Source organism: Chenopodium album, chromosome 8 (genome assembly GCF_948465745.1).
Source record: "Chenopodium album chromosome 8, dcCheAlbu1.1, whole genome shotgun sequence".
NCBI classification, from domain to species: domain Eukaryota; kingdom Viridiplantae; phylum Streptophyta; class Magnoliopsida; order Caryophyllales; family Amaranthaceae; genus Chenopodium; species Chenopodium album.
The window spans coordinates 74,859,416-74,885,482 of NC_137841.1; the positions used below are offsets into that span (position 1 = coordinate 74,859,416).

The following is a 26,067-nucleotide window of genomic DNA, read 5'->3' on the forward strand; positions in this document are numbered from 1 at the left end:
ACTGAACTAAATATTTTATAAGAGAAGAAAATTAGGAGCTGAACTGAACTGATCTGAGCTGAACTGAACTGAATTTCATCGTATGAGAATATGCCCTAATTGTAGTTTATTTACTCCAAAAATTAATTTTATCATAGATATCTCTAATTCTTTATCATAAAATTTATTGTAAACCATATACTACGTAATTCTTTATCATAAATTTATTGTTAACCATATTTTTGTCTCAAAAAAAAAAAAAAAAAATCTGTATTTTTTATTTTTATTTTTATTGTAACAACTATATTGTTTGGCCTATCAAATTATTTAAGCACCTTAATTACATACTTTTTAGTACAATTCCTCTATTTTTTTTAATATATATATTAAGCGAATGATCACACAGTTAGGCCCCATTCACTTCACCTTATTTTTACTGAACTGAATCATTCTTACTGAAACAAAATTATATATGCTGAACTTAAATTATTTTACTGAACTTAAATAATTTTTCCTAAAATTATTTTTTACTGATTTTTTATTATAATTCTTCTTTAAGAAACTGAATTTTACTGAACTGAACTTATTTTTACTTAATATAAATCAACAAATTCAGATTAGCGAACTAGATATTTAAAGAGTGAATTGGAAAGATAATTCCTCCATCATTAATGATAACCATTTTTTTTAAGGATCTTGCTAACGAATGCCCTCGGGGCGTTGGATAAACATTTAAAATCTTACCTAAAGTGGTATTAATTTGGGAAAGCATGACAAAACACACGTCGATCGGTGTAATTAATGTTAGTTTTAATTTAATCAAACTACTTTTAACTAGCTTATCTAACGTTTCTGGGGCGTTCGTTATCATTTTTCTTTTTTTTAAAGGAATTTTTTATATTACCACCCAAAAATGTATCCATTTTCAAAATAACCACCCGTTTAATTTTTTATTTTATTTTACCACCCCTTAAATTAAAAAAACTACTCAGATTACCACCCATTTCAAAATTCCGATGGATTTTGGTTATGAGGACCCACCCAATGGCTAGTAACGGCTATGTCTAAGCATTACAATCATCCATGTCATCACTTCACCTCCCCCTTAAACCAATTTATTGAGTACAAGACAACCTTAAACCAAAAGAAAACAACTAAGAAAATCAAGAGTTTGTTGTCTGAATTGCCACTACTACTGATCATCTTCTTTCTGCCACCACTAAGAGTCGTTAGGTGGGGCCCATAAAAGAAAAATCCACCGAAATTTTGAAATAGGTGGTAATCTGAGCAGTTTTTTAATTTAAGGGGTGGTAAAATAAAATAAAAAATTAAACGGGTGGTTATTTAGAAAATCTAATACATTTTAGGGTGGTAATTTAAATTTTTTCCTTTTTTAAATGATAACCATTTTTATTGAATAGTCTATTGAATTGAAGAAGAAAAATCTAATGCATCCAAAAAAAAAAAAAAAAAAAAAAATCAAAGTTGAGCAACCCAAGCAGCGGGAAAAACGTAACGAAGCCGTGTTAATGATAACTGCTATATTTAACGGTCAACACCAACAGTTTTACGATTATTATTTTCAGATAAGGACAACACTCACTATTATTTCTTTTATTTCCAACTTACATTTATTTATTTTCTCACCAATCAAAAATCAAATCAAATTAGATACAAAGACAAACAACTTTAAAATCTCTCTTCTTTTCCACTTTCTTACCTCCATAAATCTCCATTTTTTCCAATCAAAACCCTTCAAATACATACATTTCTTCATTCATTTCTCAATTTATTCTAATCCATTTAACAAATTTAATCATATTTTTTCACAATTTATAATAATTATTTGGATAAAAAAAAAAATAAAAAAAATGGGGAGTAGTAGTACCCATCATAATTACAAGATGTTTATGTGTTTCAATAGAAAGTTTAAGATCAATGACATTCAACCACCATTTGATCTTGTTGAAGCTTTTACAATTTACTCCCAAAAAGGGACCCACATGAATGCGGCGCAACTCCACCGTTTTCTGGTCGATTTTCAGGCGGAAGATACGACGGAGGCCGACGCTACTCGTCTTCTCGACGACATTCTTCGACGCCGACGACATCTTAGCAAGTTTACGCGCCAAGGGTTGACTCTTGATGATTTCTTCTTTTTTCTCTTTTCTGATGATCTTAATTCTCCTCTTAATTCCCAGGTAATTTTTTCCTTTTTTTTTTTTTGGATTATTGATTGGATGGGATTGGATAGGATTGGACAGGATTGGATTATTTAAGGATTAATATAAAGTGGGTATTCGCTTATTCGGGTGGGTTTTTGTTTATTCGGGTGTATAGAGAGTCACAAAGGATAAATGATATAGACGGGATTATTTGATTAGGGTAATTTGTGGATGGAAAAGGGTTTTTTAATTTTTTAATTTTTGATGGGATTGAATTTAGTTTGGGTTTTGGAAAAGGGAAACAGAATATGTTTGTTGTATTTCTTTTTGAGGAATGTCAAACTGATCATCAGTTGTCTGTATGGTAAAATGTGATAGGAAAGGTGAATTAGGAGTTGGTGGAGATTTGGATGATAATTTTTGTGTAAAGGTGGTAAGTATTGACTGAGGGGTGAATTTTGTGATTGGAGGTTTTGTGGGGAAATGTATGTGGGGTTATTTATGGTTAAAAATTGGCAGTAATTAATTCTGGTGTGTAATGGAATAATTTGTAATTTTAGATGCTTTTGACTTTAGGGAAGATTGCTATATATGATTTGGAGTTTTGTAGGAGAAATGGCCCAAATGGGGTGTGAAGGTATTTATGGTTGGAATCAAAATCCATTTGGGTTATGCTGTCAATGCTGGCTTCAATGTCACGAGGCGAAAGCTGGGTGCTTGGAACTGTTGTTCTTGATTCGAGTTATTATAGATGGTTTTGTTGCTCCTTTTGAGGGTTTTGAGTTTAAATTGAAAGTCTCAAAAGAAAATTAAGTGGGTTGTTCTGATAGAAATAGCAATGGTAGTTTGTTGTATTGAGGAAGTGTAGGTGTTACTTTGGCGGTACATTGAGACAATTTTCGGGAATTTTCAGATTGGAGGAATATCTCCGTGAATATAGTATATACCTAACCATTTACTGCTGAAGTTGTAACTTTTAGCATTTGAAAACTGGATTTTATTTGTAACTAAAAAGGTGTGTTATGGACCTTTACACACTTAATGTAGACAATATTAACTACTGTATTAAGAATTCTGAATTTCCTGAGCTCCTGCAGGGAACATGTAGTCTTCTCTTGACAAAATGCATATGTTTATTGTTACTTTTTTCACAGGTGCATCATGACATGACTGCTCCAATGCAACATTATTTCATATTCACGGGTCATAATTCTTACTTAACGGGGAATCAGCTCAGCAGTGACTGCAGTGATGTACCAATAATTAAGGCATTGCAGAGAGGAGTCAGGGTGATTGAACTTGATATTTGGCCTAATTCAGCAAAAGACGATATCAATGTTCTTCATGGAAGGTATGTGAACTTCTTTGAGTCCGATCTCTGAATGTGTACACCTTACTTGTGTCTCTTTAGACCTTCTTAAATCTTAGCATTTGAATTTCCTCTTCATTTGTAGGACCTTTACAACTCCAGTGTCGCTCATCAAATGTTTGAAGTCTATAAAAGAACATGCTTTTGTAGCATCTTCATATCCCTTGATAATAACATTAGAAGACCACCTTACTCCCGACCTTCAAGCTAAAGTTGCAAAGGTAGTTTTCCATGAACTCTTTATTTTTTAATTTATTTTTACCCCCTGCATCAAACTATATATGTCTTCTGTGCCTTTTGCTTTTCATCTTGTAACATATTAGTTGTTCTTCTAGATGGTGACTGAAATATTTGGGGAGATGCTGTACTGTCCGGAGTGTCAACAGTTAGAACATTTTCCTTCACCGGAAGAGTTGAAGTTCAGAATACTTCTTTCAACTAAACCACCAAAAGAATACCTTGAGGCCAAACAAAGCAAAGATAAGGGGAGTGCCTCACCAGCTTCATCTGGAGATGATACGCAACCCAATAGTACCCAGGGTGATAGTGAAAGTGATCAAGATGATGAAGACAGTGATGCTGCGTCTGATGGTAAATCTGGTCAGTTGGTTGCACCACAGTACAAGCGTCTGATTGCTATTCACGCGGGTAAACCAAAGAATGGCTTGAGAGAAGCACTTAGAACTGGTTTAGATAAAGTTAAACGTCTTAGTTTGAGTGAACAGGCTCTTGAAAGGGCAGCATTAAATTATGGACCTGATGTTGTGAGGTGAGTGGGTATTGTCTTGATGTACACTGCTCTCTCACTGCAGCAATTTCTGCTGCATTATTTCTGTAAGACTCACTGATAGCCATGCTTGCTGCTTCAAAATTGTAGGTTCACGCAGAGAAACTTTCTTAGGATTTATCCCAAGGGAACACGTATTAGATCTTCAAACTATGAGCCATTGGTTGGATGGATGCATGGGGCTCAAATGGTTGCTTTTAACATGCAGGTAGCTTTGATTACTGTCGCTGAGCTATTAAGTTTATGATGCCTTTTATTTTTATTTTTTTTTTTAAAAAAGAAGAAGAAAAAAAAGCTTTTTATCTAAATTGGGTTTTTTTTTGCCATGTTTGAGGCAAACAAGTTTAACTTACTATTAAGCTAGTTTGATTAATTTTGTCGATTTTGAATGCGTTTTGTGTGTGTGCTCAAACTTAGGAAATTGAAGCATGTTTCTGTATGCTTTTTTATAGCATTGGTCCTTTGCTTGGTAACTTTGATTCAGTGTCCTTTTATGTTCTATATCTGATTTAAAGTTTAGTTTTTTATGGTTCTCACTGATATGATGATTTTTCTTGGTTTTGTATCTATTATCTGATGGAGTCAATGGATTTTTATTCCTTTGAAATACAGGGATATGGTAAATCTCTTTGGTTAATGCAAGGGATGTTTCGATCTAACGGTGGCTGTGGCTTTGTCAAAAAGCCTGATTTTCTGATGAAAAAAGGTCCAAATGGTGAGGTATTTGATCCAAAGGCCCCGTTAGAAGTGAAGAAGACTTTGAAGGTCAGCTGATAAATGATCATTCTAGTTATGGTTCTAGCTAAGCTACTACTGTTCTTCAGCTGAACTCTGCGTGACACTTGCAGGTTAGGGCATACTTGGGAGATGGATGGCGCTTGGATTTTAGCAAAACTCACTTCGATACTTTTTCTCCACCAGATTTCTATGTGAAGGTTAGTCCTGTTAAATTCCGTGGCCTGTTTTCATGAAGTCTATTATAGTACAGCTTTTAGTTTGAGTACGATGACTTGATTTTGCCTAGGTTACTCATGAGTCCTGTTTTGGTCTTTAACAGTCTGGATGAAAATAGTCATATGTTTGATGATTAAATTGCTAATTATAATCCTGTAATGTTGATTCTTTGAAGGCTACACCAACCTAAAAGGAATACTTTATTTTGGTACTTTTATTTGTGTCATATTGCCTGAAGAAGTCAGATCTGAAGCTGATTGGCAGATTTTTATTTGTTATGTGAGCAGTTTCGCATATTGGGAGTTCCTGCAGATTATGCCAAACAGAAAACAAAAGTCATAGAAGATGATTGGGCACCTGTGTGGGATCAGGAGTTCACATTTCCATTAACCGTCCCAGAGTTGGCTCTGCTTCAAATTGAAGTAAGAGAATATGACATGTCAGAGAAGGATGATTTCGGAGGGCAAACGTGTTTGCCAATATCAGAGCTTAAAACCGGAATTAGATCAGTCCGACTTTTTGATAGGAAGGGAGAGAAACTCCCATCTGTTAGGCTTTTGATGAGATTTCAGTTTTCTTAACTTATACCATACTCGAGGCTGCAGTATTCGAGTGTATAGACTAGGTTACTATTCTGATTAGCTTGCACAGCACAACTACTTGATTGGTTTGAGTATTGGAATTTGACAGGGTGAGAAATAGTAGATCATACAAGGGAAATGCCCATCTTTAGGGATCATTTTTTGTTGTTTAGTTGGATAGATCTTCAAAGATGCGGTTTTGAAACATTTATTCTAAGCTAGATATGTGCTGTGTTGAAGCAATGTACCTATCAGTGGTAACAATTGTGCTATGTTGTAACTTGATTCAATATACTACTCTGATAATGAGAAGAGAATCTGAATGTTCATATAAAAATTACGTTGTTATCTTAATTCTGCTATGATATTCTGATGTTTTCTTATATTACACTTCATGATGTGATGATACATCTAATTAAGAGTTTCAAGAACAGAATACATATTTATACAAAAATGCTGTTCGTGATGGTACAGGTAAGCTCTATGAATGCAGAATGTTATGTGTTTGTAAATCGCCTATTCCGTGGGACACAGAGTGCTGATAGGTGAACAGACATTTGTATGATTTTGGTTAATGGGTTTTGATGAATTCAGAGTTCAGAAAGGAAGCTCGTGAATCATGTCTTCCAATGTTGAAGGCTAACATTTAGTGGTGAGTATGAGCACATTCTCTTCTATGGATTCATAGAGTTGCCTACTGATACTTGCTGAAGCTCTTAAAGAGTTACAGCTAGTTTTTGCTGCACTGTAGCTATAATACGTTCTGACAATTTTTTTATTTTGTGCTGCAGAAACTTTGTGTGCTCGAATGTTTTGCTGTCGTTTATTGGTAAAACTTCGAATTCAGTCAGTTGATATGAATGATTATAAACTTCAATACTACTCTATGTTATGAAAAAGAATGACATTTTTTTTTTATTGTGATCCAAACTCTTTTCGAGTAAACAAAAACTATTAGCTTATCAAATTAAACATATAAATTACATCTAAATAACATTCTTTTATTCAAGTAAGAAAGAAAATTCATCTTACAAGACAACAGGAAAAAAAATGCAATAAAATAAATAACATAAGAACTTAAATGAACGCGACTAATCTAGTTGATAGGAAATGATTGTTTACTGCCCCTCAGTGCAGTCAGTAGGCTTAAAGGAGACTGTCCCTTCTTCAAGATCATATCCCACCAAATAGTTAGCTTGAGCTACGTTACCAAAGATTGAAACATCTTGTGCTGCTACAAAAGCAAAGCACACCACATCTTCTGATACATTAATAAATGTATTATCCGGCGTCAACAGTACATCCGCCCCTGTAAAGTGTGCTGTTAAATTTGGTAACTTAAGGGATCTACTTGCTTTGTAACACAAGTCCAATGTCTCGGATGGATCCAACACGGGTGTGCCTTGAATAACCCGTTTCACGGAATTGGATAACTGGCTGTACGTATCCTCGGGCAAAAGGGTCAATGTGGTACCTGAGTCGATTATTATGTTACCCTCTTCACTCCCGTAATCGTTGGTGGATAAAGGAGAACGTTTGGAACTAGAGAAGGGTATTCTTTCGTTACCAACGCTTATTCCTTCTAAAGTAAGGAAATAGAATGTTTCGGGACTCTTTTGGACTAGGGGTGTGGAGACAACACCACGTCCCGACACTTCTCCTGTTGTCCCAAATTTAATTTTACTTGTGAAGTTCCCATCGACGGCTAAGGGGATTAGGCAATAGGAGAATTTACCCCCAATCGACGAGCCTAGTTGGGAAACCAATGAAAGTGGCCCACCCCCTAGACCAATTAAACCAGATCCCTCTTCTGAGAAAGTTCCAGAGTTATCAGTACCACAACCAAAGGAAATCTTAGGGAATGAGGATGTGTTACCGCGGGTCCTAGACTTAAAAGTCAAGGTTTCCGCGGCCACATCCCCATGAGTATGGGACTGGTCTCCATACGTATAAGTGTACTCACAAGTGTCTCTTGTACTACACGAGGCTTGGTTAGGGTCCAAAGCCTGGCACGCTTTGGACTCACAACTTTGGACTTTGTACGTGGTGGACCTTCTAGGGTTAAAAATGGGAAGTTTTTGTTTAAAACATTCTGTACAAGGTTGGCATTGTGTCCAAATAAGGTCACTTCCGGTATCAACTATCCCAAGTTGTTTAACTGGTGGAGTACCTAAGTACACCTCCATGAGATACTCCCCTCTAGCAGGCTTCACTTCGGACACAACGTCGTTAAGAGACACCGATGATGTTAGGCTATATCGACTGACTCGAGAGAACGAACGTTGTATGGACTTCCTTACACGTTCCCATTTGTCTAGGGAAGGGTTGTACAATGGAGACAATGGAGAGTCACGGTGTATAAGATCGGTTGTAAAACCTTGTTTAAGGGCTCCTAGTGTAGGAGAAATTAAGATTAGGCTAGTAAGAAGTAATGAAAGTAAAATAATTTGAATTTTTTCCATTGTTGAAGAAATTTAGAGAAGAAGATGGAATGGTTTGTTTAGGTTTTATTACAAGATTTATATTTATAGGGGTTAAATAAAATTATGCATGGAAAGTCATGGTAAATATGGAAAATGATCATATTATGTACATACGTCCATTATTATTTCCATATTATAATTTCTTAGAATATTATAATGAATAATTATGATATGGAAGTGCATGATTCATTATTCCACAAATGACACCATTCTTTGATATCATATCAAAATTAAAATTATGATATGGAAATGGTTTATTCTTTCCACAAATGACAAAACTCTTTGATTTCATATCAAAATTTATATGGATAAGATCATCATTTGATTATATAGTAGTATAAACCTTGAATCTATTCAAAAAAAAAAAAAAACAAAAAAAACCTTGAATGATTTGTGTCCAAATATATATAATATACCTAATTAATTAATATTCTCTACGGTTTGTCGATCATCATTACAAAAATAAACATATTTTGATAGCTTTATCGTCAAATTAATTAACCAAAAACCCTATAAAGGAAATTTATAAAATCATCATTCATCAATTTAAATTAATTGATTTTAGAAAATCCCATTTATGAAATTGAAGAACCCTTTGCTACATTATTGTGTGCAGATACACTATGTTTCTAACATGAATAAATTGGTCATGTCTATAGCTGTGTTCTCTTCATGGGATATTTAAAAGCGACATAGCTGTGTTCTCTTCATGGGATATTTACGCGTTTAAAGTATTATTTTTTCCAATTGAAGTTGATTTATTACTGGATGAAAATGATTGAAATTGATTTTACAAGAATACTTATTTGATTACACTGAATAAAAGTATAATGTCTGGCTGTAACTAATTATGATTCATGGAACTGATCTAATTAAAGAACAAAATATTTATGTACTTCATACGTAGCACTATTGCACTGATATATTGACCCAATATATCTAATAACCAAATATGTCAACTTTTTATTTCATAGTTTTGGTAAAATTAATTATACGATTTTTTAAGTAATCTTTTCTATTTTATTCATATTGACTAAATACATGTCTTTTTGATTAAGCTTTTAAGTTTAAAGCGAATTATATAGTTGAAATTGTTTCCGGAAAAAAAAAAAATAGTTAGACCTTTTATAAACATGGCAAAAGCTAATGAGCGCCCCCGGGGCGTTAGATAAGAGAATTAAAGTGCAAATATTAGAGTAAAATTAACCTTAATCACACCGAACGACGCGTGATTTTATCATGCATTCCTAACTTAATACCATTTCAACCAATATAATTATTCCTTATCTAACGCCCCGCGACGCCCGTTAGCAATATCCTATAAACATTAGGCCCTTTATTTTTTTTATTTATTTAAAAAAAAATGAAAGAAAAAAACACACTAAAAGGTGACTAGTCTGCCCAAACTTTGTACATGGACAATTGTTTGATTTTTCGATTGGTAAAGGAAAGTTAAGATCCAACCAGGCCAAAACATTTCACAAGTCAATTCAATTTCGAGTTAGCAATCGAGTGGGGTTGGCGCACATTATAGTGGTTGAGGGCATCTTGCTCCTTAAGTTTGACCGTTCATTTAAAACTTATTGGATCGATCATTATTGGTATATTTAAACCTTACGTCTTTCCTTAAAATATAAAGGGAAGCCATTTTTTCCTATCTCCTCTTTACCTCCTTTTTACTTTGCTCACATTTATCCTTAATTTTTTCACTCCTGTCTCCTGTTTTATTCTCTTTAATTTTTTTCCTTAAGAAAACAGTTTAAGGAAAATTAATTTGTGATTGTTATTTTTGAAAAAAATGATTTCCAAGAAAAATATTTTTTTATTAAAAATATTTTACATCAAACCAAACCGAGCCTAAGCAAAAATACCATATAGATCTTTACAGGTAAAAAGTCAACTTTTGAAATTTGGTAGTACTCCGTAAGTCCATATTCCTTTTCAAAGTTGTAATAAGAAGTAGGAGGAGCATATATGTCTCCACGTAGGGATCGGAGTTGGTTTCTAGTGTTTACGTTGACAGTTGATTTCACTAATAAATAATAATATCCTTATTACTTCGTATTATGTCTACATTCTACAACTAATCCGTCAATAATAATAGTATTACTAATCTTATTAAAATAGCTCTAATCTCAGATATTGCACTAACACGTTTTTAAATTTTGAATGCAAAATTAACACGTACTTGATTGTCGGATTCACGCTTATTCTGTCCTTAGTAAAATACTTCAAATTGATGTAGATTGAAAGTTAAAAATTCCAGATTTTTTAAAAAAAAAGAAAAAAAGGTAAATAGTTCAAGATAGCTGAATAGATAGCACTCTTGATAGTTGTATGAATGGGACACCTAGCTTTTAAATTTGTCTACATCAGTTGGTCTTTTTTTCACTTTTTTTTTACACTCTCTCTCTCTCTCTCTCTCTCTTTTTACATCATAAATAATGGAAAAGCAACCTTTTACAAAAATAAAATTGCACAAGAAAAATGCATTCTATTAAAACCCTATTCGTCAACATACATGTAATTATAAAAATTAATTATGCGATTAAAATATTGTATGTGAAGGTAGATAGTAAAAATATGAGTATTTGAAAAACTAGTCATTATTTTGGGATAGTGCAATGTATGGTTAAGTATACTATGGGGGATATGTACAGAAGGAACATCGATTTAGCCTATAGTTTAGGCATTATTTTGGCAAGCATCCTTTTTTTATGTATAAATTATGAGATGCTTGATGTAATTAAACTCATGGCATTAGCCAATTAATATAAGTATTTGCAGTTTGTGTTAAAAAAAAAGAAAGACTAGTCATTGACTATATGTTACATACTTGATACGAGTATTTAGATATGAAAAAAAATTTGTTTAAAAAATAGAAAAAATATATCAACTACATGCTTTAATTTGCAATAAAACCTACGAGTAATAGATTTAGGTTTTTTTTTTTAAAATAAAAAATAAAAAAATAAATACATCTCCCACCACTAGAACCCTATTGTCAGGTCTGTCACCACTATATGGTCATACACTCAACAATATTAACGCCACCTAATCTGCACAATTGATCCATTCACAAATTTCGCAATCACTATTTTGAATTGGTCAATTGTAGGATGACACTTCATGAAGTAAACACTAAAAATATGAACTTGAATAATATGAAAAATAAGTTTAACTTTAACTTTAACTTCAGTCGTATATAATTTTAAGTTCAAGTCATTTATGTTATTGCCTATTAAGCTAATACGGAATTACGGAGTAAAACTTTATTGATAAGAGTAATAATTCGTATCTAATTTTTTTTAAATTTTTTTAAAAGTCGGGTCAAATTTACTAATATTGTCAAAAATAATGGCAACACATAGAATATTCTACCATATATAAAATGCACACATTCACTTCCAAGAAATAGTACAGTAAAAAAAAAAAAGGTCCATATACACTATAATCACCTGGGGCCCAAAACCTGCACCAATCCACCTGTCTCTGCCGAGCAAATCCATCACATTTTCTTCAATTTAATTAATTCTCCTTTTTTCACAGCAAATTTATTATCCTTTACTTGAACAAACAACAATCATAATCAATCATAACTACAATGAATTAATTTAATTCCTCAAAATTTAAACCCAGTTCTTAAATTCATCAAAAAAGATTAAATTTGGGCATACAAAAAGCCAAACGTCACACCAATTTCCTGTTAAATTTGTTCCAAAAATATTCTGTGAAACCCCAGAAAAATTCTCATCTTTTTCAATGTCAAACCAAACATACAAAGTTTGTTTTTGCTGCAGAAGAAGATTCAAGCTCACAGCTTCAGAGGCCCCAAAAGAGATTAAGGCCTTATTTGAGAATTACTCTGAAAATGGTGTTATGACTGCTACTAATCTTCATCGTTTTCTTCTTGAACAACAAAAGGAAGATAAAGCTACTATTGAAAATGCTCAAGCTTTAATTGATAGTGTTAGGTTTGTTGTTGTTTTTCATAAACATGGCCTTAATCTTGAAGGGTTTTTCAAGTACCTCTTTGGGGATCTTAATCCTCCTCTTTCTCCTGAACTTGGGGTATAATTTTTACTTTAATTTTGATTTTTTTGCCATTTATTTTATTTCAATTTTGCCTTTTGAGGTTGAATTATTATGTGGGTATTTGAAATTTGTGAATTATACGATGTTGATGGTTTAGTTTAATGGGTTGGATTGAATTTTGGATTTTGGTTACCCAATTGGGGTGAAATTTGCTCTTGGAATGTGTTTTCTAAATTGTACTGACTTTCTTTACTCTGTTGTGGGGCCTAGGAAGCTATTGCAATGGATGAAGCTACATCATGTTTAGACAAGCATATGCATATTACTATTTGAAGTAATTGTATTTAGTCACATTGATGTGTTAAATGTAGTTTTGGCTTTTGTTTTGTTAGTTTCAAGTTGATACACTATTAACCCATTTGGTAAAATGAACCAGTTTCTGTTGTCCTGTTGATGTTGATAAAGTAAAAGTGTTAATGCTTAAAGTTTGGACTTTGAATGGGAAAGCATTGTCGAAAGGGCGAGTCTATTATACGCCTGGGTGTACGTAAATTTGACTGATTTGAGATCATGTTTATTTCATTTGAGGGAGGTAGTTCCTTAGATTATGATGGATGGTTTATTCTGTTGGTTTGTTATATTTGGTTGTTGTAATTGTTTGTAATCTCTGGCTGTTGTAGCAATTTCGCAAATTGCATTTTGCCTTGCAATGCATAATCAAGGAGAGCTCTGGTTGTTGTGGTAAATTAATTCATGCTATTATATTCTTGATAAGTAAGAATGTCGAGAAATAAAAACAGTGCAGAGTTGCAGACTATCCTGTGGACTGAGCTTCATTGTAGTCGTTCAGTTCTACCCCTTCAATTAAAGTTCTGCCTGTATCAAGTACTATAAATTATGTTCCCGATCAAAATTGGTTTTGTTCTTGCATCAGTAAATCTTCCGTTTGTTTCTTTTCTAGATTTGCCTTCTAAGTAACTGATGATTATGCCTGGTTTCCTTATTTACTGTATCATATCTCTTGCCACCTAATTTGTGGAATGACATTGATTTCTTAAATTAATCTAGTCTGCGAGGACAGTTACCATTCTCATACGAATTCGTTATTTATGGTTGTAAGTAAATAAAGTGATGTATGCGCTACCCAATTTATAATTTCTTCATTGTGGTGTTTGCTAGATTGCTAATACCTGGTGATGTTTGGTGAGTATCTTGATCTACTCCAATTCATTACAGCTGGTACCGCTTTCTAGATCTTTTGCAAATAGTTTCATCTCCTTGGATTCTTTTGCAATTGCTGTCTTTATTATTCTTATGGAGCTGGGTGTCATGTCATTCATGTTTGAGCTCCCAAACTATCTCCCAACCCCAAATAAGTTTCTTATTTCTTTTAACATTCCTGAGCTCTTGAATTTGTTGGGTGGTTGTTATTATCTGAAGATTATTTTGAGTCTGTTTACTGGTTTGTGTTTTGTCAGTTGAGTGCATGCTTAATATATGTGGAAAAGCATATATTTTGTGTTCAGCTTGCATCCGTGATTTATGTATTCAAATTATTTTCTGTGGCCTAGGCTGGAGGCTTTTGAAGGTAATTTGCCATTGGTACTTAATGTTATGGTTAAAAGTGCACCTTTTGTCCCAGCTCCTCCCCCCCCCCCCCCCCCCCCCCCCTCTCTTCTTATACACACACACACACTACATTTTGTGTTTGCTCTGTGATTGTCTCCCATGTGTGTTATGTTATCTATGTTTCCACATCTGTCCTCCACGCTCTCCACCAATTATCATATTTTCATTCTTGTAGGTTCACCAAGATATGACTGCTCCACTGTCACACTATTTCATATATACTGGTCACAATTCTTATCTTACTGGGAATCAATTGACTAGTGACTGTAGTGATGTTCCTATCATACATGCACTGAAAAAGTCTGTGAGAGTGATCGAGTTGGATATATGGCCCAATTCTTCTAAAGACAATGTTGATGTTCTTCATGGAGGGTATGTATTTACTTTGATATTGCATGTCCTTGACATAGCAGCAATGACTTGTTTTATTGAATTAATGATGTTTAAAATTTTGACATGTTTAAAGCCAATTGTCTTCTTTGTAATACTGTGCTTATCATTTACCGTCTCTGGGTATGATTCAACTCTTGTATAGGACAATGACTTCACCTGTTGAGCTCATTAGATGTTTAAGATCCATCAAGGAACATGCCTTCTCCACATCTGATTATCCTGTCGTGATAACTCTTGAAGACCACCTTACTACCGATCTTCAAGCTAAAACTGCTGAGGTGAGTCTCTAATCAATTGAAGGTCAATCTGTATTTTTGAAGCTAATTAATCACATAACTGGCTATTCACCTTAATCATCTCCATTGAGAGCCATAAATTACTAGCTTTTCTCATGGAAACATCCACCAACAAATAACTCACTAATGAATTTATCCTGTAGATGATCACTCAAACATTTGGGAACGCGCTGTTTTCACCGGAACAGGATTCAGAATGTTTTAAGAAACTTCCTTCCCCTGCTTCACTGAAGAAACGTTTTTTGATATCAACAAAGCCGCCAATAGTGTATCATGAAGATAAAGATGCAAAGGAAGATTCGCAGAGGGGCAACAATTCTGGAGATGAGGAAGCTTGGGGAAAGGAAGTCCCTAGTCTTAAATCTCATAGTAAGAAGGTATAGAATTTGTTTAAAATTGCTTCCTCTATTTTGTGCCTCAATTTTTTGGTGGTAACAAAATGAATTCCAGAATCACGAATTGGATGATGGAGATGATGATGATGATGATGACGAAGAAGTTGATGATGACATTAACAAGTCAAAAAAGTTTGAGGCACCAGAATACACACGCCTCATTGCTATTCATGCTGGAAAACCCAAGGGTGGTCTAAGCGAAGCACTAAAGGTGGATCCTAATAAGGTGAGACGTCTTAGCTTGAGTGAACAACAGCTTGAAAAGGCAGCATCTCGCTATGGAAAGGAGATTGTCAGGTATTCATGTCAATCTTAACATATTTCTCTTAGTGAGCCCTGCTAATGTCACTTTCTGCATAACATTTTCTTCATTATCTTATGGTGCTGTCAATAATGGCTGAGAGAATAGATTAATGGAGTAGTCCATTAATACTTGATACACGGTATATCCTAAATTATAGGGGGTTGGTACTTGAGAGACTATGTGACAACTAATATTTGACTGGGCTTCAGCTGATTATTTTTCCCTGTTCCCTATTCTGTGTATCTGCAAATACAAATCATTTACCAAATCAGATGTTAAAAAGTTTTCCATTTTTCTTTCAGGTTTACGCAGAATAACATGCTTAGGATCTACCCTAAGGGAACTCGAATTACCTCATCAAATTACAACCCTCTCATTGGATGGATGCATGGAGCTCAGATGGTTGCATTTAACATGCAGGTTTTTAACCTCCCTTGTCAAAGCAATGAAGCTTGTGCTATCTCTGTAATTCGTTGTCCCAGTATAGCTTAAGATAATAATTTTCTCCAATGACAGGGATATGGAAGATCCCTCTGGCTGATGCAAGGAATGTTCAGAGCCAACGGTGGATGTGGTTATGTGAAAAAACCAGATTTTCTTCTGAATGGTGGTCCTAATGGCGAGGTCTTTGATCCTAAAGCTAAACTTGAAGTCAAAAAGACTTTGAAGGTTAGTGACTACATCAAATTATTTGTACTGTTGACGAAACGTTCTGCCCATTGTCTGCCCTCACGAATTAATTTTAAGTAGAAAGGTGCTGATTTAATCTTCTGAATTTGCAGGTGACTGTGTTCATGGGAGAAGGATGGTATTATGATTTCAAGCATACACATTTTGATCAATTTTCCCCTCCAGATTTTTATGTTCGGGTAAGCTGCCAAATTAACACAACCTAAAACCTCGAGAATACTTTAAACACTAGGTGACTTGCAAGCTTGTCCACTTTAGTTATGGACTCTCATTCCAAGGTACAGGACAGATCCAAATATTTGAACATTAGGCTTCTATATGCCCCCTCCGCCTGGGAATAAGCTTTCACCCTATCAACTTTTATAATAAGAATATGAGTATATATGACGAGAAAACCTTGGGATCGTGGGGGTTGTGTGATGTGTCTGTCTTGTTAATGATACTATCCACTGCACTTCTTTGATCCCCCAAGTCATAAGAAGGTTGTTAGCAGGGGGTGTTGCATTGAGTTATCTTGAGTTATAACAGCATACACAAGAACTGAATATTGTTATACACAGAATGTTTTAGTTTTTGGTGGCAATAAGGTACCCTTGTAAACATCTCAATAAATTTTCAATTTCAGGTTGGGATTGCGGGAGTGGCAGCAGATACTGTGATGAAGAAAACAAAAACGTTAGAAGATAACTGGATACCAGCCTGGAATGAAGAGTTTGTCTTCCCACTGACTGTTCCTGAACTTGCACTCCTTCGGATTGAAGTTCACGAGTATGACATGTCTGAGAAAGATGATTTTGGAGGTCAAACATGTTTGCCTGTTTGGGAGATCAGAGAAGGTATACGGTCAGTCCCACTTTGTAGCCGTGAGGGAATAAAGTACTCATCAGTCAAGCTTCTCATGCGCTTTCAGTTTATTTGAGTTGCTCATCTCCTTCGTTTTTTTTTTCCCGCCTATGTGTTGTATTACTTTTCCGTTGTGTGCGAAAATGCACCAAGTCATTAGATCTACGAATTTAAAGACTTGTGGAATGCAGTTAAGAGGGATTTTGGTGATTGTGGTTTTGCCATTGTATATATGCTTCATTTGGATGTTGAAACTTGTGGTTGTTACCTTCATTTCTTCAATTTTATTTCCTTTTGTTAATGTTTGTTCAATTAAAGGTTAATAAGGGCTATGTTCAATTTGCACCTCTGATTTATCTAGTTAGTGTTGTGTTTTTGTCTTCCAAAAAAAAAAAAAGTTAGTGTTGTGTTTTCTTCAATTGATTTTATGTATCTAAAGCAACAAAATTCATTATTGATATAAAATATAAATACTGTATATTATTATTATTATTTTTTTTGACGGAAATATATTATGTTGAAGTTATATAAGTAAAATATACTCTGTAGTTTTTTTAACCGGTAAAACTAATTATGGTTCACAACGGAAAAAAAATAAAATTTAAAATATAATAGGTCACCAGTGAAAAAAAAAAAAAACATGGAATCAAAGTGAAATAATATTCAATCTAAAGACTAAGGACCTCTTCTCTTCGGTTTAATTTTAGTTCAGCTCCAATCAGTTTAAGTCAATACATTGCAAATTTTCCATTGTATATTACATCACAAAATCATTGAAATTCGGGACTTCGGAGTAATTGATTTTGGATGTAAGGGGAAACATGAAATCAAAACATAGTTAGGGATGATTATTGAATCACAATTCACAAGTGATGTACAAAGTATTTTAACCAATTTGCTCTTTATTTTCGTTTCTTCTGCTTTTGGTTTTAATTTTTAAGTCCCAAAATGTCCTCCACCAAAAACCCGCCACAATCCCATTCCTCCGACACCTCCGACTATGATTCCGACACCGCCCCCAATTCCTCCGCCCATCAACTCCGCCATGTTGATCTCTCCAACACCATATTCAAAGCTTACCTCGAGATCAACGGCCAAGATTCATCTTCTTCCCCACAATCATTAGACCTTACAAAGATCCAATCTTTTCTTAATTCCTCTTCTTCAGGAGCTCTTTCTTGCCTCATCTGCCTTGAGCGCATCAAATCAACTGACCCCACTTGGTCTTGTAATGGGTTTTGCTTCTCTGTGTTTCATCTTCAATGTATTCAGAATTGGGCTCAACAATCCACTGCTCTTGCTGCTTCACGCGCCCTCACGCGCCTCCCCATCTCGGCTCAGACCGCGGCCGATACTTCGGTATGGAACTGTCCTAAATGTAGATTTGAGTATTCTAAATCTTTAATTCCTAAGAATTATTATTGTTTTTGTGGTAAATTGGAAAACCCACCTCATGATCCTTGGGTTTTGCCCCATTCTTGTGGGGAGATTTGTGGGAGGCCATTGAAGAATAATTGTGGGCATTTTTGTCTATTGTTATGTCACCCTGGACCTTGTCCTTCTTGCCCTAAATTAGTGAAAAGTAAGTGTTTTTGTGGGGGGATTCAGGATGTTAGGAGATGTGGGTTTAAGGAATTTTCATGTAATAAGCAATGTAATAAGGTTTTGGATTGTGGGATTCATAGGTGTTCTGAGATTTGCCATAATGATGAGTGTCCACCATGTAGGGAGAAGGGTGTGTATAGGTGCCAATGTGGGAAGGTGAAGGAGGAGAGGGAGTGTTGTGATAGGGATTTTCGATGTGATAATCCGTGCGGGCAGGGTTTGGATTGTGGGAAGCATGTTTGCGAGCGAGGTTGCCATGAGGGCGTTTGCGGTCATTGCCCTCTTAAGGGTAGGAGGACTTGTCCCTGTGGGAGAAGAGTTTATGAAGGGATACCTTGTGATGTTGAGGTGGCATTGTGTGGGGCAACCTGTGATAAGAAGCTGAGTTGCGGCAAGCATACATGCCATGAAAGGTGTCATCGTGGATCTTGCGTCGAGACCTGTAGAATCATGATCACAAAGTCATGTCGATGTGGAAGCGTAAAGAAACAGGTATATAAATTTCTTTTGGTTGAATGTGGATTTAGATGCTATGTGCCTATATTGCGATGGCATAGAGCCATAGACCAATGCGTACTGACAATAATATAGGTTCCTTGCTATCAAGATTTGGCATGCGAAAGGAAGTGTTCGAGAGAACGTGATTGTGGGCGCCATGCATGTAGGCGTCGTTGCTGCGATGGAGATTGTCCACCTTGTACAGAGGTGCATCTTATTGCTCTATTATTGATGCTTATGATTTGTGGTTTCATAACATATTGTTCTGAATGGAGTTAAATTTCTGTCAGGTTTGTGGCAGGAGGCTCCGTTGCAGAAATCACAAATGCCCTTCTCCATGTCATAGGTATACTACAAATGACAATGCTATTGGTTTAAACTAAAAAATAATTCCGCATTTGCATAATGTGATGATGTTATTGATATTACAATCTAATTTTATTTTGACACTAGTTATCTAGTGTTAACTATTATTATTGGTTCATTGTTATCACATGCAAATTTACACGACCTTATATTATATAGATTTGAATAATCATTATTTTCTTTCATTCAGAAATATAAAGTAATGCTTTTATGTTTATATTGTTTTAGAGGACCCTGTGCACCTTGTCCACTTATGGTAACCATTTCATGTGCTTGTGGGGAGACACGTTTTGAGGTGAGAATTCAACGTTTTGGCATGTTTGACTTTTTTCACTCTTTATATACTAACTTTGACCATCGTTTTTATTAAGGTATAAAACACAAATTTTGTAATGAAATATATTGTTAAATGCTCTCTTTGTGCAAATTGTGCTCTATTAAGGATTGAACCAAAGTTTGCTGAAAGTTTGCAAGTGGTTGAGGGTGGGAGATATTACCAAATAAGGTAATGGAGCAATATTTAAGGGACATCCATATATATAATATGAGGCAAACAAATAGGGACATAGAGAGTAGATATTATTATTATAAAGTTTCATAATGTTAAATATTTTATATTTGACAATCGAAGGTCAAACTAGTGCATTGACATTTGTTTCAAGTTCGACCATGTCAATTGTTTAGCAATAGATGGAGTAGTTAAAAGAGAAACAATATTTAACTGGAAAAAAATTGTCAAAAACCCACGACGATAGTACCCCAAATAATCCACGGAGAGTACAAGAACCCTTGAAAGGGTGAGTGGTACAAGCAAACTCTCACTATATGAAAGGAGTTTTTTTTTAAGAAAATATTGGATTAAAGAGAGTGTGTAGAGCTTACATTCTTTGAGTGTAGGTATAAACCTTTGTGTATAATCGAAGCATTGGAGAATGATGTTGGTGGATACACTCTCCAAATGATGCCCAACATTAATATTTATAGATGAGATATGGAGGTGGAAGAAGTGTGTGAAAACTTCTACATACATATATGCTCTTGAAAAAGTCCATTAAATCTAGAAGCATCTTGAGAATTATCTAATTCTTCTAGGTTCTTCCACAATTTTCCTATCATTTTTTCATTGTACTATAATTTTCTAGTAATCTTTGTAGACCTTGAGACATAATTAGTCGGGCTTATGGAATTTAGGCCACACTAACCAAACAACATTAAAGTTAGCTTCTTGTTTCTTAAGTAACTCATATCTAGGGCATGGAAATTGTAAGTAGAATGCTCACAATCTTGCCCCTACAGTAACGGATACCCACAAAATTTGGTCAAACTTTATCCTCAAAGGTTGTTTTAACTTAAAAGTGAAAAGGTATCTTTTCAGGGCAAAGTGATATCATCATCCTATTGAGTTACTCGTATTTTCGTCTTTTAGAAGGTTGCTTTTTTATCAGACACTTATCAGCTATATACTTACATGATATAAGATTCTGTTGATTGGAATCTCTATAAAGATATCTCATAGGTAGTTACTATCATTTTATGAAGATGCTAATGAATTATGTTTAGAGCAAGAATCAAAACAACCTGAATATCTATTTTTGGTTGGAGAAGAGTGTAATGAAGAGCTTCTTTGACAAAAGAAATCCTTTTGAAACCATATCTATTTCATTTCAAAATCTTGATAACAGCAAGGATCAAAATAACCCACAACTATATTTGTTATTGAAAATCACAACACTTGAATTGTTTTACAAGCTATCTGCGTACTTGCGACCAGGTTCCTTGTGGTACAGAAACGGAACAGAAGCCGCCTCGTTGCCGCAAAACATGTCGGATAGCTCCTTTATGTAGGCACAAATCAATTTGTAAGGTATGTTTTGATTTGCCTCTCAACAACGTTTTGGTGTCTCAACTCTGAATAGTCTGAACTCTGAAGTCTGCATTAGGTTGGATGTGGAAATATCTTATCAGATTGTTTTTCTTCCTTGGCCATGATCCTTAGTTACTTATGTCTCTTTTTCCTTAATAACATTTGTTTAATAGACTACATGCCCATTAATATTCGGCTTCAATTTGTGGGTCTTTATAACATGCCATACCACAGCACACCAACACTGTTGTGGCTTAAAAAATCATTTCTCTTAGTGCTTATCTAGATTTTTCAATTTCATTGTTAATTGTAACAACATGATCACTTAAACAATTTGCACTGATTTTTGTGCACTAGCCTCACAAATGTCATTATGGAAACTGCCCACCTTGTGGACTTCCCTGTGGTGAAGAGTATTCTTGTGGCCATGCCTGCAAATTAAGGTAATTTTTTTTTTTTTTTTTAAAGTTTGGGTGAAGTGACAAGGTCTTCATTATTTTCTTTTTGTATAATCTTTCCTTTCTTTTTTCTGGTTTTAGGTGTCATGGTCCTCGACCTCCGCCTAACCCTGAGTTTACACTGAAACCGAAGAAAAAGAAACACAATTATCAGAGTGAACCAACTGCGGGAACTCCATGTCCACCATGTCCAGAACTTGTTTGGAGGTCTTGTCTTGGCCAACACTTTGCAGCAGAAAGAATGGTTGGTATTACATAGAAATTGAGTTTTTTGTTGGTTTTATATTGATTTTGACTGTCTTGTTTGCCTTATTGGTATAAAAAGGGTGAATTGAGGCACGTACTAATAAACTAATGTAGTTTCCAGCTAGCAAAAATACTTTTGATTAGTATTATACAATTGCAATATAGATAAACTTGCCTGGTTATGCCTCCTTTGTTTGTTTCTCCACAGATGGTTTGTTCAAATAAAGCGCAATTTTCCTGTGACAACCTGTGTGGAAATCCTCTTGCTTGTGGCAATCATTATTGCACAAAGACTTGCCATGTCCTTCAGAACTTGTCATCCTCATCAGATCAGCATACAAGAGGAGTACCCTGTGAAGATTGTACTCTCCCTTGCCAAAAGGTAGATTTTACCTTTTTTTTTTTTTTGTTTAATTATTTGTTTGGCACTTCAACTTATTACAATCTACCTTGTATAGATCCTGTAATCAGTAGGTTTGGGAAGTTCTAGATGCATTAGTCTTGCCCCTAGCTAATCTTGACCAGTAGAGTAATTGCTTCGGAAGTTCCCTTTAAAATTTTTGTGTTATATATTTATTGAAACGGCCTAACGAAGAAAAGGTCTTTATCAGTAATATAAAATTGTAACGTGCAGTTTCCAATGGACTTCTTGCCCTCCTTTTTGTAATGTTTTAAATCCTTTTTTTTTTTTTTGGGAATATCTTTTCATTGGTGATCATAATGTGCTATGATTTTGCATACACTCTTTTGTCATTGACTGCTTAATCTTTCCTAGTAGCTGGAGTTAATTTCTTAATTGAGTTTGTTCTTCTTGAGTATGTTTTTCTGCAGATGACAAACATCATTTAAGTGCTAATTTTCTTATTTTCAGGAAAGGACACCTGCATGTTCACACCCTTGCCCACAGCCATGCCATCCTGAAGAATGCCCCCCGTGCAAAGTGCTCTTAAAACGTGCATGTCATTGTGGTGCAATGGTCCATGTTTTTGAGTGTATATACTATAACACCTTATCTGAAAAGGAACAACTGAGTGCTCGTTCATGTGGTGGACCTTGCCACAGGTAAAATATTTTAAGAGCAGTGTATCCTTTCATTGGAAAATTTTATGTATTTGTTTAGGTTCAATTTGAATTGGAATAAAGACATTTTGTGTGCACTGAAACCTCTGGGTTTTGCTTCTTGGATGGACGTAACTTGAACCTTGGAGAGGCAGTCATTAATTTTAGCATGGTCACATAGACACAAGTATGATCCGCTTACAAACTAGATTAAAGGTTATTATCATGTGAACTTATTATAAGGACAAGCTTATCACTTCCGATATTGGGAAAGATGTAAGTAGTAAATGTTTGGTCCAGTAAGCTTTAAGTCAAAAACACATTAACCACTACTATCCATGTTTGGATTAGGTTAATGTAGGCTGTAGAATAACATATTATAGTATATAACAAAAATCCTGTAATTTTGGTCATTTATGCTGTATTGATATTGTAGACTGTAGTCTCTTTTGAAACAACGTTGACTAAAAATCTTGCAAATTCCAATATGTGTTTTTATGTTGTATATGCAGAAAGTTACCTTATTGTACACATCTTTGCCCGGAGACTTGTCATCCTGGTCCTTGTCCTTCACCAGAGAAATGCTGTAAAAAGGTAATTACTTCTAACTTGTACTTTTTGTGGGGAGTCGAGTACTTCACAAACTATGTGGAGTATTTAGCATACACTAAATTTTTTGTAGCTTAATAGTTACATTCTATGCTTCACTGCAAACTAGCCTATATGTCTGCTTGGTTTGCGGCTGTATTATTTTGCTGTCAACATTGCATGTGACTCATTTGATATGGCTGAGTAACCCATGTAATACATCTGTTTCCTTCCCAATTGTTGGTCCAAATTACAATGTTTATCGCAACACAAACATCGTTGTCCTTTCTCTAGTGATGTCAGGAATATCTTCAAAGCAGTGAACATTGCTAATAGAGGTTCCACTTGAAAACTTGCTCAACTTGTGACAGGGCGACTGGTTCAGTTAAATGGAACTCATTAATTGGAAATTGGAAATAACTACTTTGCTGGTTGTTTATTTGTTCAAAGCTTAGTATATCAAAAAAACCTAAAGTAGGCTCAAATAGAAAGTTATTTTTCCTAGTACATGAGTATATCTACTAAACTTACATGTAGATCAACTTCATCTACATCCGTAATTTTAAGTGCTATTCATCTTTTATCCTTTCATCTAAGGTTTTTTTTCCTCTTCTTGCAAGGTTACTGTTCGTTGTGGATGCCACAACTTGAAAAAGGAGTGGTTGTGTCATGATGTTCAAACCAGTTATAGAAATTCTGGTCGTGATCTTAAAGATATACCTAAAACTCAATATGGATATGGACTTCTTTCCTGTGATTCCAGCTGTAAGAGCAAAGCCCAAGCTGCTGAGTCTGAATTACTGCAGCGAAAAGCTAAGGCACCAGAGGTAATTTTTCCTGCTTGGCTTAAGCTGCTGTGATCTGTTAACATTAATGCATCCTATTCCGTTGCAATTCATAGAATAACGCTAATTAGGTGACAAAGTTTGATGGTAGTAAGAAATTGAAGAAGTCTAAATAAATGGCAATTCGGGAATAGCCTAATTCTTCTTGATACATGCTAACTTACTAAGTTGAGCATCTTTACGATTATTACAGCTGACTTTTAGTTCTTTGCTTTCTTTATATAGTAACTTCAACTGGATGTAGACCTTGCAAAACTGATTGGTAGCCAATTTCCCTGGCCTAACCTTAACTCGAAATAATATGACCCCAATTATATCCCAAACCCAAAAATTAGTGTGATGGATATTATTATGTAATTTATCAGGATAATCTTGTTGACAGTAGACTCAAATATGAGGAGACCCTAATCTTGAAACAGAACCACCAAATGACCGTAACCACCTCTTAAAAAATATGACCTGAAACTGAACTGAAAGACTCCTTTGCCATCTCTGATTGGATGTGAATTCAGTGCTCTATAACTTCTTGTTTACTTGCTTCTTGTCAAACAGAAGGAGATCGAGAATGAAACAAATGTACCAAAGCGAAAAAAGAGGCGTGGGCGAGTACAAGAAATGAAGCAAGTTTCGAAATTTCAGGTCCTTTCTATGTCCTCTCTATGATTGATATCCCAATGCGCAACTTTCTATCCTTTTATCCATAGGTTAATTCATGGACTTGTCTAATTGTAATTACATGCTTATGAACAGAAACTCATAACCTGGCTGCAAAGATTTGTTATGTTCATCATTGTTTTGGTAGCTCTAGTTGCTGTAGCATACTATGGATACAAGGTTCTCTTATCACTAAATGACTGGATGAACAAAGTTGAAGAACACCGTGAGAAGAGAAGATACCGAAGGATCTAATAATCACCGGCAAAATTCTGCTAGTTATGGCTGGTAAACTAGACATATTACAAACATGATTATACTACACCATTCTTTATTTTTTCCTACACTACAGTATTTTGCATGGTATTAGGGCAGCTATTTACTTACAGAGTTGAAAATCAGGCATTTCAAATTTTCAGGTATGTATTGTACGGAGTATAAAATGTCTTCGAAAGTGTTTTGTACCTTATTACATCTTTCTTGTGGACATACATAGGATGCTAAAAAATGTAACAAGTATGTAATCTATTGTACTTTCTCTTTCACAAAATTTAACTAGCCTTCTGGCCCGTGCAATGCACGGTTTATTTATAGGTATACTATATAAATAATAATTTTTTTTTTAAATATATTTATATTAGCAAATGAATAGTTTATAGAGAAGGAGAAGATGTGATAATTGAATGTAATTGTGGTAGAAATTAAAATGGAGGAAAGTGAACCAAACAACATTCAATCATTCATACATGTATTGAATAGTTTTTTTTCATATGAGAAAAGGGATTAAAAAAAAAGAAAGATTAAATGAGGTGACATGTGGCATTGGAGGAAAAAAAAATGTACATGTGGCATTATAGGGATGATGGTTTTTGTTTTTAAATACTAAAATAAAGTATAGATATAGATTTACTATGGAATACAACAATATAAGCAAATCATCAATGCAATTAATGACCCGTTTGTGTAGGAGAGTCCCTTGCT

General features: G+C 34.7%; 4 protein-coding genes across 6 annotated transcripts; 3 read left to right on the top strand and 1 right to left on the bottom strand.

Moving 5' to 3' along the window:
- Positions 1-1,675: 1,675 nt before the first annotated feature.
- On the top strand, positions 1,676-6,172 carry LOC145642406 (phosphoinositide phospholipase C 6-like). Its single transcript, XM_081693584.1, has 8 exons — positions 1,676-2,180; positions 3,299-3,495; positions 3,599-3,734; positions 3,849-4,282; positions 4,391-4,508; positions 4,913-5,065; positions 5,149-5,235; positions 5,542-6,172. Exons 1-8 carry the CDS (start codon positions 1,851-1,853, stop codon positions 5,833-5,835), a joined length of 1,749 nt encoding a protein of 582 aa, XP_081549710.1. The 5' UTR covers positions 1,676-1,850; the 3' UTR covers positions 5,836-6,172.
- A 710-nt stretch (positions 6,173-6,882) lies between these two features.
- LOC145555514 (aspartic proteinase CDR1-like) lies at positions 6,883-8,297 on the bottom strand. The gene has a single exon (XM_081617248.1). It carries the CDS (start codon positions 8,295-8,297, stop codon positions 6,954-6,956), a length of 1,344 nt encoding a protein of 447 aa, XP_081473374.1. The 3' UTR covers positions 6,883-6,953.
- A 3,580-nt stretch (positions 8,298-11,877) lies between these two features.
- Positions 11,878-17,204, top strand: LOC145642407 (phosphoinositide phospholipase C 2-like). The gene is made up of 9 exons (XM_081693585.1): positions 11,878-12,389; positions 14,158-14,354; positions 14,518-14,653; positions 14,815-15,048; positions 15,122-15,363; positions 15,673-15,790; positions 15,887-16,039; positions 16,153-16,239; positions 16,686-17,204. The coding sequence occupies exons 1-9, from the start codon at positions 12,081-12,083 to the stop codon at positions 16,977-16,979; spliced, it is 1,770 nt and encodes a 589-aa protein (XP_081549711.1). The 5' UTR covers positions 11,878-12,080; the 3' UTR covers positions 16,980-17,204.
- Positions 17,205-17,704: 500 nt separating this feature from the next.
- Positions 17,705-25,677, top strand: LOC145642408 (NF-X1-type zinc finger protein NFXL2-like). 3 transcript variants are annotated; one of them, XM_081693586.1, is made up of 13 exons: positions 17,705-19,000; positions 19,100-19,213; positions 19,297-19,352; positions 19,601-19,667; positions 21,144-21,236; positions 21,594-21,679; positions 21,776-21,938; positions 22,149-22,322; positions 22,812-23,002; positions 23,512-23,593; positions 24,208-24,414; positions 24,985-25,071; positions 25,183-25,677. In XM_081693586.1, exons 1-13 carry the CDS (start codon positions 17,852-17,854, stop codon positions 25,339-25,341), a joined length of 2,628 nt encoding a protein of 875 aa, XP_081549712.1. In that variant the 5' UTR covers positions 17,705-17,851; the 3' UTR covers positions 25,342-25,677. The 3 variants fall into 3 exon arrangements, 2 of the variants coding, with proteins under 2 accessions (XP_081549712.1, XP_081549713.1); XM_081693587.1 differs by having other exon boundaries at positions 24,988-25,071; XR_014115674.1 differs by lacking the exon at positions 25,183-25,677 and having other exon boundaries at positions 21,776-21,940; positions 22,148-22,322; positions 24,351-24,414; positions 24,985-25,031.
- Positions 25,678-26,067: the final 390 nt, after the last annotated feature.